Genomic DNA, 17,183 nt, shown 5'->3' with positions numbered 1-17,183 from the left:
TAGAGGAGCATCCCTGTATTTAGGACTGATTAACCCCTGCACAGGATGTCCCTATTTTTGGAGGTATGTCCTAATGCCAATTTTGATTTATTCCTTCACACAATTTTCTCAATCTCCCTCTTCACATATGATGTCAGACGCTGTCTAGTGCACAGAAAGCCACACTACATAACCAACATATTAGTGGCAACAACAATTTAAAGAAAGAGGACACATATCTTACATCTCCCTTTTTCAGAAGCAAGAATAAAAGAATTTTGCAATACAGTTAATTAAAGTCTATGGATTTACGCTGTCTCTGATAATGTGCTTATATTTTTCCATCATTTTTGTCACTCTGATTTTTAAACATGTTTTTGAGTAGTATCCCAAATTCCTACTAGATGCACATATTTTTAACTGGATGTTTCTACATTTGAAAAGTCTTTGTTCCTATTTTCAGTATCTGCAGGTTAAGAGTTATGCTTATCTTTCAGCACTAGAGATTGCAAAAATGTAAGTTATTACTAAGGCAATTATTGCTTCCTTACCTGGACTCTGACTTCAGGCAGATTAACTTTCAGAGCCAGTTCTTCTCTGCTGTAAACATCGGGATAGTGGGACTTTTCAAAGGCTCTCTCCAGTTCATGAAGCTGGTAAGTGGTAAATGTTGTTCGGTTCCTTCTGTGCTTTTTCTTAGGTTGATCTTCATCTGAGAGCTTGTTTTCAAGGTTGTTGCAGGTCGAGGTGTCTGGACTGAAGCATTCATCTGAACTTTTTGTGCAGTAGTCTATAGCACAATAAAAATAATTCACAAGTAAAATACTTTATGCATGCTTAAAAGACATTGCTTCTCCCAAAAATGTCAAGTGAAGTATTCTTTTTCTAACTTTATCAGACATATAAGGGTTAATATCTTCCAAATTAAAAAAAAAAAAACTGCAACAATATAGAACATGAGTAGCAATGTCTCTGTGGGCCACTTGGTAAACTCAAGAGTGTGGGACTAGTAATAGATCACAAACAGATCACAAAAAGTTAATAATGTAGGTGCAGCAGAACGCAGTGTTTTTGGACAGCACAAATAAGTTTTGAAAGGATCATGTGTGATCTTACATGCAGGAAGAAATAAAATCAGTGCTAAAATAAATGCATGGGAACCACAATGGAACATACCAGCAGATTTCTTTGTTGTACCTATCTGTTCATTTACTGTATCTGTCACAAATGTATGCGCACACACACACACACACACACACACACACACACACACACACACACACACACACACACACACACACACACACACACACACACACACACACACACACACACACACACACACACACACACACACACACACACACACACACACACACACACACACACTCTCTCTCACACGCACACACACACACACACACACACACACACACAGAGCCTGCTACACTGTGTAGTCATTTCTGTGTGCCATCAAAGCAACTAAAATTCTTCAAATCCAACATATTTAGACTACTTGCTAAAAATAAAATTTAAGTTCATGTACTGCATATGCAAAACATAGACATGAACACTCCCCAAGACATACACTAACTCATTTAAAACAACTCCCATAAAAATTATGCATTTAGAGTAAATGAAAAAAAAATCAAAATAAATGAAAAAATAAAACATGGACAACATTTCTGTCACTTTTATAGGTAAAAACAAACATTTTTAAACTGCACACATACAAAGCACTGCCATAACACCATCAAAATCCTGAGAAACTGTTTCCTGAACAGACAGTAATAGATATGCCATGTATACAGACTAGTTCCTCATGTATTCCACACATACACCAACATGCACATATACACACGTATACTTATATGTATTCAAATATATGTGATATGGGCAATGTTCTTTGTGTCTATGTTCTCATCAAAATGTGAATCATTTAATATTTTGGTGAAATTCATGTTTCAGTGAGCCTACCATGTTATTGCTGCTCCAAGGTTGTCATGCAGTGGAGATTAGGAAGTTTTTCCTTTGCCCAACCATTGTGTTATCCAAGGGTTGATATACACAAGTAGTAGGAGGCAGGGAACACTGTTTTCTTTTTTTGATGTATTCAACTGTTTATGTGGTCCATTAAAATGTTCAACATTTTACAGATAGATAGCTAGGCAAGTAGATAGATAGATAGATAGATAGATAGATAGATAGATAGATAAAGATAGTACCACACACAAAACTTTTACACTATTATTAGTTTAGCTTTATTAGCAAGGTTGACAAACTCTTGTATTCTCCATCCTGTGATTTACTGTCGTTAGGGGAATTTGCCTTCAGCACGCTCAGTGATGATGATAAATTTAACGAGCTGCTCCATGCCAGAGGTCCTTCTCATGTTATCTCAGGTCCCACAAAACATAATCATCATACTTATGACTAGTTAGTTCAACTCAGCTACAGTCAAAAGGGAAGACATTTCCAATGTCTCGATCCTCTAACCCAGCCTTAATTTGCACTGACCTTTTCTTTTCTTTCGGTCTGCATAAACTGCTAAGGTACATCCTACGATTAGCACTCCTAGGTGAAAAATTGTTATTGTGTAATAATCTTCTGTTAGTGAGCTACAAGTCATTGACTTAACATTTATTTATTTATTTTATTTATTTTACATTTGTTTACCGGGAAAGTCTGACTGGACACCGGATTTTTTCAGCAGAGGCCCAGGGAGAAAAGCTCCAGTATAGAGAAATTGGGGTTTAACAAACATTCAAAATGGATACAGAAGTGGCAATTACAGACAAAATGTAAGTTAACAAACATTTAGGAATGACTGCATTGATAGCAAGTAACAAATAAGTAATGAATGCAATACTTTTGCTTGAAGCCATCACATTCTACATCATCATGAGTAAAATACAATTTAAATGATACAGAAGGCTATTTTCATGCAGGTGTTATTAATACTTTTTTTAAATTACTTTAAAGGGCAATAGTTTACAAGTAGACTAAGAGACAAATGGAGTTCACACACAAGTGATTACAAACAAGGCACAACGCTCCCACTGTTCATTTCCCTGCTCATATGTTGCTGCAGTTGCAAAATCATCACTTTATCTTCCATCTACAACACAGAGGTAGTAGCAAACCATGACTGCTTTCATAACTGAGCAACTTGTAAAATTTAGGGACACTTTCTGGTCCTAATGGAGACAAACCAGCTTAACTAAACAGTGTGTGACTTTCAATATGTATCATAGTCTATATAAAAAAAGGTAACTTTAATTGGTAGACCGAAGACGCATTCTTTCGAATGCATCTTGGTTGACCTCAAAAGCCTGAAATGGCAAAATATCAAAGCGGCTATTGAGCAAATTCTTTCCCTGGGAAAAAATTCATTTGGCCGCTTCATTACTTTGCTGTTTTTGGCACTGTAGTGCGGTCTCAGAGTTTGGTATATTTAAGTAGGGGAGTGTGGGGGCACAGCCCCCCACATCGGGAGTTATGGGGGGTGATGCTCCCCACTTAATGTAATGTGTAAAGTGTTTTTTTTTTTTTGTTGGAACAGAGATTTTTTTTTCCCTAGGAAAAAAATTGCTGTTCTGACAGTTCAAAATTGTAAGCTTTCGCTTACATAGGGTCAATTAATCATCATTCTCTTTTTTAAGTGTTCGGTGATCTAATATAGACCCAAAAAAGGTTCCCTATTAGAAGACCGAAGACGCATTCTTTCAAATGCATCTTGGTCAAACTCAAAAGCCTGAAACGGCAAAATATCGAAGCGGCCTTTGAGCGAATTCTTATCCTGGGAAAGAATTTGCTTGGCCACTTCGTTACTTTGCCTATTTCGTCACTGTAGCGTGGTCTCGAAGTTGGTATATTTAAGTAGGGAGGGTGTGGGGAGCGAAGCCCCTCACTTAATGTAATGTGTAAAGTGCAACCAAATGCACGACCCATCGGGCAAAAACCAAGAAGTAGAACAGTAAATCCCAACAACCGGTCAGGTCACTACAACTTTATTGGAGAATAAAAATCCAATCCAGTGACTAAGCTCTTTCACCAGCAATGTGGCTTCTTTAGAGTCATTGGAAGAGACATAGACCGTGATTTAAATAACCCAATTAATCAAGTGGTAAACCAATGAGAATAATACAACATACAATGTCATAGTACAAACATTCCATGTTGTGTGTATATATGTGAAATATAAACATTAAAATGTATGTAAAAACACGTATCAATTCACAGGTGTGATTTTTACGTCCCTTATGCTTAGGACTAATCATCCCCTCAGGTTACAGAGGCAGATAATTTAAGTCAATGTAAGGCCTAACTACTCCATTCCCACATAAAAAGTGGCCAATATACCTGTAGAGCATCCGAACACCCATTGGTTCAAGTTACTTTTTGTACTTCTGCCATTTTCTGTCTGGCACTTACCAAAGCACACAAGTGGTGTCTAGTTTGTACCAGATAAAACATTTTCAGAACTTATCATACCTGCTTTGTCCTTACTGCCTTGTGAATTAAGACCAGTAAAGTTTTTAACTTATCCACAATTTGTCATTTCCTGCTGGGCATCCCATTAACTTTGCCACACTTCTGCAAAGCCTGCCTTTCTGTAATGCATAGTCTGGGTAATGGCTTCCTTCTTCCTGTGTTGACATTTAGTCATGCCTTGCCTCAGTTCATAGTAACTGTCACATTAGCACCTACTTCCTACTCTACCACACTTTTTGTCTGCTTACACTGCCTGTAATCTTCCTTCTAGTTACTATTTTGTCATTTTCGGTATAATTTTATGCTTTTGTCATTCAACAATTACTTTTCTTTTCCTTCTTTGAGGCCCTGCATATGATTTTAAGCTGACCACTGAACTACCAGCTCTTCCCCTGAAGCTATCCTGATGCATTTTTCATTTTTCAGCTGTAATGCATATTTTGCACCCTTGCTTTACTTCTGTCCTGTCCTGTAACATATTCTCATTCAAATACCTGTACTTTTCCCAGCTCCTTTGTTACCTTTCACTACTTTATTCCTGATTAAGCCTTTTATTTTCCAATGTTATTTAGTTTATAGTAAAAAAGTCCTAAGTCAAAAGATTTAATTTGTTTATTGTGTGGACTGCAGTATGGGTTTGCGATATTATTAGAAGTGTTTCACTTAATCATTCACTCAGTCATTCATTTATTCATTCATTAATTAATTCAGTTATTCATTTAGTCATTCTTTATTCATTTTCAGATTGCCCACTTCATCTATTTCAGGGTGACAGAAGAACCAGAGGCCTTCCTTGTACTCAGTAGGCATAAGGCAGAGAGACTGATACTGGATCTGTTCTCAGACTATCACAGGATACACATGCATGCTCAGTCACATATGGCACATGCACACAAGTTGTACAGTTACAGCATGTCTTTACAATGTTTGTAGAAAAAGACAGTCACTTGTATTTTAGGTACTATCCCTCCCCCAGTGGTTGTTGTGAAGGCTTGCTATGTCATCCTCTGTGGCTGTGCATGTTCTTGCCTGTCACCCATGCAGGTTGCTACACAAATGCCACTTGGCAGATCTGGGCAAATCCCAACTCCCTAGCACCATACACTCTACACATTTCTCTCTGTAATAAGTGCGGACATTACAAGAGGCTGCATTGCTGCCAGCTCCTCAGGATAGCAGGTCATCGTCAGCCACTTGGTGCCATCTTTCCAAACATAGCTACTCCAGTGCTTAAGCTGCCATTTGATCTCAGGTCATCTGGGTCTTTCTGGACTTTATATATCTATACCACAGACCGGGGCAAGGTGTGCTCTTAATTCTCTCTGTTTCATTATTATACTTTATTGTTTACTCTTCACCCACTTAAAATCATTATCATCATCATCAACCCCCTTTTCTCCCTTTTTTTTGAATGGGGGCAGGGTGTCATGTCAACTGTTGCCATCTCTCTCTCTCTCTCCCTCTCTCTCAATTCATTGCCACTCTTCTACCTTCTTCAACAGTCATGTCTTCTCTCACAGAATCACTCCAACTCTTTGTTCGGCATCCTTGTTTCCTCTTACCCTCTTCACATCTCTCCCAAGTGTTCTTCATCAGATTGTATTCTGCTTTCTGTGCATATGCCTGAACCACAGTAACCTGTTCTCTTTAACCCTCTCTGTAATGGGAACTACTTGTGCTTCTGCTCTGATGTCCTCTTTTAATTGTGTGTCCCATATTGTGCATCCTACCACCCATCCCAGGCACTTCATCTCCATCACCTCTTGCTTTCTCAACTGCCCTTCCTTCACTGTCCAGGTTTCTGTACCATACGGTAGTACTGGTCACACCACTGTTTTATACACTTTACTTTTCAGCTTCTTTGGCTTCCTCTGCCACTCAGTTCCCCTGACACTCTGTGCTAGCTATCTGCAGCCCCTCTAATTCTTGGGCAGAGGCTGAAATTATGAATACTGTCCTGTTCTTATACTGCAGTCTGTTTGCAGTGAGTTTGTCATTAATTCTGAGGGCATCCCCTCACTGTCTTCTGAAGTCTGTCCCTCACCACAATTCCCAAACCACTTCTACTGTGTCCTAATCCATATTAGTATACTCTGGATCCTGAGCCATGTGCCTTTGCTGCACTGCCCTTCCATCTTGTCACCTGGATATATTGGATGTCCAGCCTCCTCCTTGTCATTACATCAGCCACTTCCAAGCCACATCCTGTCAGTGACCCTATACTGAGTGTAGCAATCCTTAGATCAAGTTTAGCAGGTTGATTATTTTTACTTCCAGCTTTTGCTCAACATTGCTATCCCAGGTAACCTAAGCTAAGCAGCTGGACATGTGCTATCGGTAGCTTATTGACCCAGGGCTGCTGGATTTTATGGTGGGCGACACTGGCCAATAGATTCACATAGACCCCTCCCACCATTAGCATGGGTCGCTGGTATAGGTCGGAATAGACCAGGACTTCAGCCCTTTTATCACTGACAAATACCCATGCCCATTTTTTCGTGACATTTGTCATTGTGACCAAATTGTTTAGAGCCAGTTTTTACACTGTTGAGGGGCTAGCCCTAACACAGCATGCAGCTTTCAATTCATGTTCTCTTGTCTACAGGATGCTGCACACCACAGCTGATGCCCAAAGCAGTTCATCTCTAGAACTTTTTCCTTGATATGGATAACACAAAGTCTGTGCTCTTTCGCCATTTCAAATGATATTTACACATCCTTACCAAAATCAAATTGTCCCTTCATATCCATTTCTGTTGCTACCTAACTTAACTGCATATTCTCACGTAAATTCACAATTCTTTTTATAATATTAGATAGTCGTCTGAATTATTATTCTTATTGCTGTATACTCTTGGCTGTCTGTCCTGTTCTGTTCTGGGGTTGTAATCAGTTCTAACTTTTTCTCCATTAGACAAATATTCTTGTCTTTCTCCTTTTCTTCTATTAAATTTAGTTTCTTTTCTATCGCCTTTGCAATCCATTCTAATTGAGAGAAAGACTTTAATATCTACCTTTAATTATTAAATGATTTGCCGCATTAGTAGCTGAACAGGTAGCACTCTTACCTTTGATGCCAGGAGATGAAACTTGTTGTGACTATTGTATCTACAACTTGTTCCCATCTCCTGGAATAAAGCTGTCCCTTAGCTAAAAACACTTCTTCTTCTTCTTCCATTATGTTTCATGTCATAACCACCAGTCTTCACTTTCTTTCTCTGTGTGGTTCTCCTTCTATTCAAGGAGACCCCATTTTATACTCCAAATTATTTTTTAGTTCACATTCATTACTCTCATCCCTCAATGTTTTGTATCTTCTCTCCAGTAATCAGTAATCATCTAGAATGTTTATCGAAATGCGTTGCATCCAATAACCTTTCTCACTGCACTTGTGGTTTTCTTATTCTTCTTTCTGTTATCTCCAGTTTATGAAGGACACTTTCTTTGGCAACGTGCTTTTTATTTACTAGTGTGTTTTATGATTATTCCATTACGGACATGACTTTATGTAATTGTTTAACATGTGCATTTTTGACCTGAAAGCTACAGATACTTAAGTCAATGCTTTCAGTTATTTTCTTTTAAATGCAGAGAGTCTTTAATGGCAATAGAATACTAGACTTTCACAGAAGGGGTGATTGCTTGCTCTGAACTAAGAATATATAGGCATTTTGTTAGATTTTTGAGACAAATCTATGCTTTAATATAACAATGTGTGCATATGTATGTGCATGTATCAACATTTACATTTTACCAAAAATGCTGATATATGCACTTCACATCCATTTGGATTTCATTTTCTAAGTATTTTATGTATAAATTAAACTTTTAACCAAAATAGTTCTTACTTTGCCGATATTTAATCATTTATACCAAAAAACAAACTAGGTATATTTCTCTATTAATCTAAAATATGATAAATAATAATGTAATAATAGTCTTATGAACATATAACTCATCAAATTCTTGCAAATAATTATTAAAACTACAACTGTCATATTAAAGTACTACATATATAACAATACACAGGAGAGAAACATTTCATAAATATTTTGTTGCTGTGTTCTTTTACTGTTTGTTATGCCAAATGTTTGGAAAAATGGTTATCAGCTAAAATGTCATGTCAGAAAAGTTAAATAATTTGCAGCAAGTGACAGCCAGGAATTAAAATCTCAGCTACCTGTTATAGGTTACAGATGTCACAACTGCTTGCAAATCCCTGACATTCTAATATGTTTGGAATGATTTATGACATGCCGTCTTGCTTTTAACAAACATGCTACATGTTTAAAAATTTAATTCTCAATAAATTATAATTGCATGCGTGTGTAAATAGTAGAACCAAACCATAATTATCAATTGCCCAACATAACAGGACAATTTCATTCCCACAGTTATAAGAACATAGTACAGTACAACAACATGTCTCTCATTAATCATGTAAACAAACATCTTTATGACGGTTTAGAGATATACAACGGATAACAAGCAACATGAAATCGTTATGATGACTGAAATTTTCTATAACCATGCAAAATAACCACATGCCATTTTGAAATCATATGGAAAAGAAAGCATAACTATCTAACCTGGGTACTTTTAAGAAAGCTTCTGACCCTCTAGGATTTATTCACTTTTCCTAAATAAGGCCACTGCATAAAGCTGCATAAATTTCTATCAGATGGAAACAAATTCAAAGAAAGAAGGAAAGTGGCACTCCTCCCACACAAAATATGTGAAAACAATTTATAATATTTACATTTCTTCAAACTGGTGCTTTTCCAATTGTATACTGCAATCAAACCTACTGCAGTCAAACCCTACAAAGACCCACACACACACACACACACACACACACACACACACACACACACACACACACACACACACACACACACACACACACACACACACACCCATTATAACATGTAAATGTATGCTGTCTGCACTTACCTGACCATTTTGGTTTTCCCATGTCCTTTAGATAATACGTAGGTATTAAGGTAACTAATAGTCATATACAATGTGCAGTAATGCAGTAGCAATGCAATGTTAGCAGAAACATAGACTTAGTATTTATATACAACACACCTTCAGAAATGGTAACAGAATTTTATGAAGTATCAAATTTGTCTTAAGGCTAGTAGCCCCTCGCAGATCTACTCTGATTTGTCTCTAGATTTGTCTAAAGTATATAAAGCATGGAATTATTGTGTAACCCAAACTCATTTTATGTTTAGCTATAGCTGCACAAGAGAGATGCCAGGTTAGAACACTAAACAGTAATATTTTAGAATGTGTGTCCCCATCACCTTAAATTTGCCCCAGATGAAGATGGACCGACAAGAATAAGAACAGTATGAGGGAATTTATTGTCTTGAAACTCACTTTTCTAAAAAATCTAAATAAAAGAATGCTGGCATTTCAAAATATAGGATGAAAATCACTGTCATTCCTAATTCAGAACAGTTTAATTTCTTTAATAATTGCTACTATGTTAAAATATCAGTTGAACATTAGATCCAAAGCTTATAAATCATCTAAATGCACATGACCACACTGTCTATGCCTTTTTACAACAAGAAAACACCTAAAATGCACATCACCTTATATCAAGCCTGCTTTTTCTTAGATCTTATAATCAAGTCTACCTTTTTTGTTTCTTCACCTCTGGTATTCCACGTGTGCCTTTTTATAGGACTATTTCTTGCTTTTATACAGTGCTCCTAGCATGTTAACTTCTCAGCTACATTAAAACATTACCTTTGATACCAAAGGCACCTGAATTACATTTGTGTATCTTTTTTTTCAGTGACTATAGACTGAAATTACATCAATTTTTTTTTTCAAGTGTCTAAACACTAATTTTGTTAAGGTACTGGAGATGACTACATTCTCGTCTTTCAATTTGTTTTCTTTCCTTGCGATAGCTTCCTTGGGGTAAGTCAGTTTTGTTTTCTGATACCTTAGAACACTGTTTTGCATGTATTTGTGTTGGATACATCAGACTTTACATTCCCTAGCCCCTGTTATTATATTTCATGCTGTTAGTGGTATTCTTATGTGAAAATTGTCTTTTTCCTCAGTTGCAAACTGGTATATGCATAAAGTAACAAAAGTAACAAAATCCTAAATGTTGCAGTTTACTGCAAAACAGAACCATTTTTGTTCCTGCAGGGCACAGTATTCATTTTATATACTTCCTGAAAATATGCATTTAAGGTGTTTAACTGAATTTTATAGTATAATGCTTCTTAAACATCCTGCCATGAAAAAATGAGATGTGTAGAATTTTTTTCTATAAGTGTGGAGATGTGTTAAAAGTAGAACAGGCCATTGCTATAATCATGACAACTGTCAAAATACAAATAAATGCATTGTATTTTAAGTGCAAATGCTAAGCTACAGTGATACACGTAATCACTAATTAAAACATAAGCACTTAAGACTTAACAGAAAATGTGCAGATATACCCAGTAATCCTATTAAATGGCATAGTGTATTAATAAGCATAATGTGCCTTAGTATAATTTGTGATAAGCTCTTACTGATATTTCACTAAACACCAGAAATATTAGAGTATATATTAACTCACAACAATGGTGTGACATAAAGTCCTACACAAACCATGACAATGCTGATAATGTCGTACAAACATTACAGACATTCAGAGTGCTCAATAATTACATCATACGCTAGATCAACACAATGACTTTGAGGATTATAGGGCCACAACTCAAGGAAATGGAGTCTGACTCATCTTTCAGGTTTAAAAGGACACTTTCTTTGCTGTTGTACTTTTTGTTCTTCAGATGTTTAAATCATTAGACATAAAGTCATGTTGTTTTCTAACTTGTGTGTATTGATTACATGAAACCTAGAGACCAAGTTTTCATTTTTAAGTATTTTCCTATAAATACAATCAATCTTTAATGGCCATAGAACACTTGGTACATATGGCTCTCATAAAGAACAGATTATAAGCTGTGATTTAAGAATTATAAACATATATGGTTGGATTCTGCGAATATTATCTGTTTTATCATATATCAGAATAAATGAACAGTGTGTAACTGTGTGTGTATCTAAGAGTAATAAAAACTGCATAATGCACTGCCCCAGTGTTTTGCTGGACTTTAATCTTTACCTCTTTTTTGTATGAATAAACTTAAACACTGGAATATGGCTTAGTAAATACTGTACATTAAGGTTTAGGTACTGTACTTAGTTGCAGGATTTATCTTTTAATATAACTTTAGCAAAAATACTAAGACTGCTATGAAATTAACATGACAGATTACTAAATCAGTGACAGGGTACTGAAATAAATATTCTTTGTCTGGCAGTTAATATAGGGGATTAAGACTCTGAATAGTTAATGAGCAGCATCCTGTAACCAAAGGTTGATGGTTTGATTCCTTCTATCTCCATTTGCCTACTGCAAGACTCTAAGCAAGTCACTTATACAGACACTTCTGTCTAGTGGACTCATCCAGGTAAGAAATGTGTAAAATAAATTTATGTTATGTTATGATATAGTTGTTACCCCATTGTCACATTATCACCTTACTCACTAGGTGCACAGCAATTTTTTCTAATAGGTTCATAGGTGTATACTAGGCTAATAGCCCTCCGGCCTTTACAAGCCTAGCCCATAGGATTGCCCTGTTATTGTGCCACCCGACCTTAGTTCCCAGTGCCTCTGTCGAGTAAAGCCACTGGAGTGATCCCTGGGGTGAATTTTCTATTTCCCATCCACTTATCAAGATTCCTCTTAAAGAGGGCCAGTGAGGTGCTCTGCTTGACATGTATGGGAAGTCTATTCCATAGCATGGGCAGTCTCTGGGTTATGAACCTGTCCCTCCAGCAAGTTCTGTTGATTGTGATAATGAGGTTGTGGATGTGGTAATAGCTGTCTTTTCAAATCTAGACTGCAAATCTAATTAATTTTTTTTCTCTTACCATGAAAAATTAGAACTTTCTCTGTCTCTATACATTTGTGTCTGTATATATATATATATATATATATATATATATATATATATATATATATATATATATATATATATATAAAATATGGTTTACTACCAATTTGTCGATCGCAACTTGGGCGATTTACAAAATGTCGAGAGAGCCATATGTCGACTCAAAACATCGACACAAAAAATGTCAGAACTTACATCAGCGAATGCAATACAGCATTCGCTGTTGTGAATTCCGACATTCCAAGCCAAATCGCAATATAGTGGGGATTGGGAAATGTACCCTTACCCTCACTGTAGTGCAATCTCAGAGTTTGTATATATAAGTAGGGGTGTGTGGGGGGCGCAACCCCCCTCATGGGGGGTGCAGGGAGGCTTGCCCCCCTGCAAACATGTAATGTAGTGTGGCAACTTTGACAGGCAGACAGTCTGGGAGTCTGCTTCTTGTTCAAAAATGTCGATATCAACATTTTCGGACATCTGGTTCGACATTTACATTAGTTGATGTTGTGCTGGGGAAATTTGCCCTTTTCCTCATTGTAGTGCAATGGGGTTGACATACTGTGATGTGTTTCTTCATTCAATGTTGGCTAAGTGCATACTTACCCTGTCAAAAAATTTGGTAGTGTGATCATTCAGTAAATAAATAGTTCAGTGTTGTCGTCTCAGTAAAGTCATCTTTGGATAAGTGGTATTTCAGTTATTAGAAGTAGACCCATATATATATATATATATATATATATATATATATATATATATATATATATATATATATACATACACACACACACACACACATATATATATATATATATATATATATATATATATATATATATATATATATATATATATATATATATATATATATATATATACACACACACACACACACACACACACACACACACACACACACACACAGGTAGGAGAGAGAGAGTCACTGAAAAAGTTTTACATGTTCTGTTTACAAAAATATTGCACTTTGTGCTGTAATATGACAAAGGCCCTCCAAATGATCCATTTATTTTCTCTGCTGTTGTGTATTTAACTGTTTGTAGGGCTATAATTGAGTTTGTTGGTACCAATTTTGGCTGAGTCATAGGAACTAAAGGAACAGGCCATTTATATTTGCTTTATCTGGGGGGTTAGCCCTATACCACAATGCAGTGGACTGCGCCCCCCCCCACACACACATTCTCTAACAAAGCCTTGGAATAAGATGTGATACTGAGGTAGTATGGTAGCTTAGTCTCCACAATGCAATCACGTAGGCTTTGATGAATTAGGTAGTGACATATCAATCTGGTACCACTTTATGCATTTCGTTACAGCAGTTTAATAGACAAAACAATCCCAATAACATACATGCTGTGCTCTACAAAAGTTACAATTTGATTTTTTTCTCGCCCTGACATACTTATGCATACAAAATGGGTTTAACTGAGGAAGTTTGATTATTAGCTGAATTTATTAAACAAGTCGCCATTAAGCAGTACCTAAGTAAACGTAGGTACCTGTTATGTGAAATTCGAAAATGATATTAATAGAAACTGTCTGGAGACATTAATAGACATACATTTAGTTTGTTGTCTGGAGCTGACAATGCTACATTTCTGCAGCATCCTTTCTTTCTATATATCAATATATATTTGAACTTATTAGCCATTTAAGCTTTATCACTCAGCCCGTATTAGTCTCAATCTGAGCTACTCAGCATTCTTTTTAACCTCCTCTAGAAGGTCATCAAGTTTTCAATGACCTGCAAAAGAGGATAAGGACCCTCCTAGAAATGAAGTAGGTGAGTCTAGAGGCTGTTGGATTACACTCCCTTTAGCCATTCTGTCCTGCCAACTATATTAAGATCAATGCTTCTATAGCATCTTTTTATTTAAGCAGTATCATCCTTTTATTTATACATCTGCAGTGGCACAGTAGTTTAATGAAAACTATATTGTTCATAGGATTATTAGATAAGGGTTGGTATAATGATTAGAGTCTTAACCTCACCAATACAAGATATAGGGACTGATTCTGAGCTCTTTTTATTGGGTAAGCTTGTAATAGCCTTGTATTTACCTATGGTCATCCAGCAATGCTGTTTTGTAACCCCATGTCTCCATAACTATGGATGCACTTTTGTTTTGTTAGGAAATAATTTATCTAAATATATTAAGAATGTTGAATCACACATTTAGAGTTTATGATCAGACAAGCTAAACAATTTTAAGTTTCAGACAAATAAAACAATGCAATAAATTAACAAGTTATATTAGCAGATCTAAATTGTCGCTAGTATGATTATAAAACAGAAATTGTTTTTTGTGTCCCGTTACACAGTTGTTCCTGGCTGTATTTTGTATATAGCTGTAATAAGATATTTTGATTTCATTTTTTTTTTATTTCTTATAACCATGTGGGCAAATTACAGGGCTTCTTTATTTATATTTGACCCACATAAATTCTCCCAGAATGTTCTAGATTTAGTCTGTACACCTCAAATTAAAGTTATTTAATTATCACTCCCTGATAATATTTTAAAAGGCAGATTGCAGTACATGTACAACAAAATTAAGCTTCATGAGTGTAGTACATGTATAATAATAATTATGCTTTAAAATCCACGTTTGGTTAAAAGGGAGAGCAAACACCTTTTCATCACAGCTGTAGTCTAGAGGCTGCAATAACAATTACATTAAGAGGCATAACATAAGTACAGATTTGGCCTTTTTGACTGAATGCAAACATAAACTTACATAATTGCATGAAATATATACAAAGAAATAACAGCAGGCTATATAATATAGGAAATAATTTTGTATGTTCTACATATTCAGTATTATACAGGTAACAGGGTTATAGTAAAAAAGCAAGAAATACATTTATTGTATAATTAATTTCTTCTTTACCCAATGTTTTTTCTTCTTCTGGTGTCAATACAGTGACCAAATGCAGATGGAAATAGATGAATACAATGAAAAGTGATTGTGTGTGTGTGTGTGTGTGTGTGTGTGTGTGTGTGTGTGTGTGTGTCTAATATATATATATATATATATATATATATATATATATATATATATATATATATATTTAAAATTGTTGCACATTTAAAACAACGTGGCCCACTTTGTGATATAGTTTTATACTGCTATTAGAAATAAGCAATATGGTTTTAATTTAATATACTTTATTTATATAATTATGTATTTTCAGTTCTTTCTTAGTGCTTTTATCTCAAAATGTTCTAGCAGGCATATAGTCACATGGTCGCAATGTAAAAATAGTAGGCAATGAAATGACATAATCATTATATTCTCAGTGACATTCTAGGAGTACAGCAGCTGATTAATGGCCTGCTGTCTTATTTAATGAGAAGAAAAAACTGTTATGAGAGCTTTACCATTAAGTAAATTTTTTCTGAAGGTCAGTACTAAGAGTAGAATAAATACAAATATACAATCTCAGAATGTTAATAATTCTGTTTTTGAAACATAAGTGGTATTAAAAAGTAATTCTGCTATGCATCAAGGATACTAGTGATATGGCTCTTAGTCATAGAAGCATAAAATATCCATATCAGGTTGTGAAACTTTAATTTGTTTGCAAGAAAACTAACAGTACCGATTCATTGAGAAAAATGCCTTAAAGCTTCTGGTTTTATTCAGTAGTTTTCCACAAGATAAGAAAATGCTTCACTGAGAAATAATAAAAAATACAATTTTGAGCACTTGGGTTTGTTTGTGTCTTTCGGCTTTTCCCGGTTGGGGGTCACCACAGCGGAACTCTGGTCCGCTAATGATTGGCAGTAGATTTTTACATGCTGGCTTGCCAGGCCTAACGCACAACATTCATCGAAGGAATGCCCATTCACGCATGTCGCCACACAGAAGACACTCTAACTGAGAATCGAACGGGCAATGTCTAACTGTGAGGCGACAATGCTACCGCAGCACTACCACTGCAATTTTGAGCACTTGTGTGACTTGCTTAAATTCAAAGCTTTAAATTGTCTTCTTCATGCCATTATTACAATAGCATTTGTCTAAAAATTAAGATAAAACTTACCCTCAAAACTTTCAATGCTTTCTTCACTATGGCTTAGAGCTGACATTTTGTCAAAACAGTTCCTTGATTCCAGCTTTTCTGATTCTTTAAAATGCACTTGAGTTCCATTAGACGAAAATGAACTAAATATGTTCTCTTCCTTAGCAAATCCCAGAATTGCTTCTATGCTATATAGCCGTGAAGAATTTCCATGGAATCTTATTACGTTCCCAGATGGAGACAAACTTCTGTCTGACATGTTAAATGCAGTACTAAAAAAATGCATTGATGTTAAAAAAAAAAAAAAAAAAAAACTACCCAATCTTCTTTTTCAGTTTTAAAATTGTTCAGACTATTTTCAACAGTTTAGTAAAGTGTCATATAAAAATGTATTCTGCTATAATAAATTAAAAGCAGATTTTGATTTTCTTTTTCAGGTTCTCACACTTGAAGACCACATGTTACAAAAGTGAAAATTCATTATTTCTTTTTCTAAGCAAGTTCCAGAGTATCAGAGAAATTAGTGTTCTTCTAGAGCCCAAGTTTTGATGGCGAGTAGCACACTAGAAATATAAGGACATTGTACGTGACAGTTCTTTCCATGTTTTAACATCTTCATTTGTTTGTCATCCTCAGAATCAGAACATCTTGACAGACGGCATATTCACTTTAAATGCATCTTTCATT

At 35.6% G+C, this 17,183-nt stretch overlaps 1 protein-coding gene across 1 annotated transcript in view; it reads right to left on the bottom strand.

Annotated features, from left to right (window-relative positions):
• Window positions 1–16,999, bottom strand: part of RAX (retina and anterior neural fold homeobox) — an 85,011-nt gene extending 68,012 nt beyond the window's left edge. The window contains exons 1-2 of the mRNA XM_044071252.1: window positions 16,518–16,999; window positions 531–769 (exon numbers count right to left, since the gene is read on the bottom strand). Coding sequence (XP_043927187.1) covers window positions 531–769; window positions 16,518–16,782 — 504 coding nt within the window. The 5' untranslated portion in view covers window positions 16,783–16,999. The remainder of the gene's footprint in view (window positions 1–530; window positions 770–16,517) is intronic.
• Window positions 17,000–17,183: the final 184 nt, after the last annotated feature.

The sequence above is a fragment of the Protopterus annectens genome, chromosome 1.part0, assembly GCF_019279795.1.
Source record: "Protopterus annectens isolate FY-2018-M chromosome 1.part0, PAN1.0, whole genome shotgun sequence".
Taxonomy (NCBI): domain Eukaryota; kingdom Metazoa; phylum Chordata; order Ceratodontiformes; family Protopteridae; genus Protopterus; species Protopterus annectens.
The sequence above is the reverse complement of the archived record's forward strand: the minus strand, read 5'-3'. Positions and strand labels throughout refer to the sequence as shown.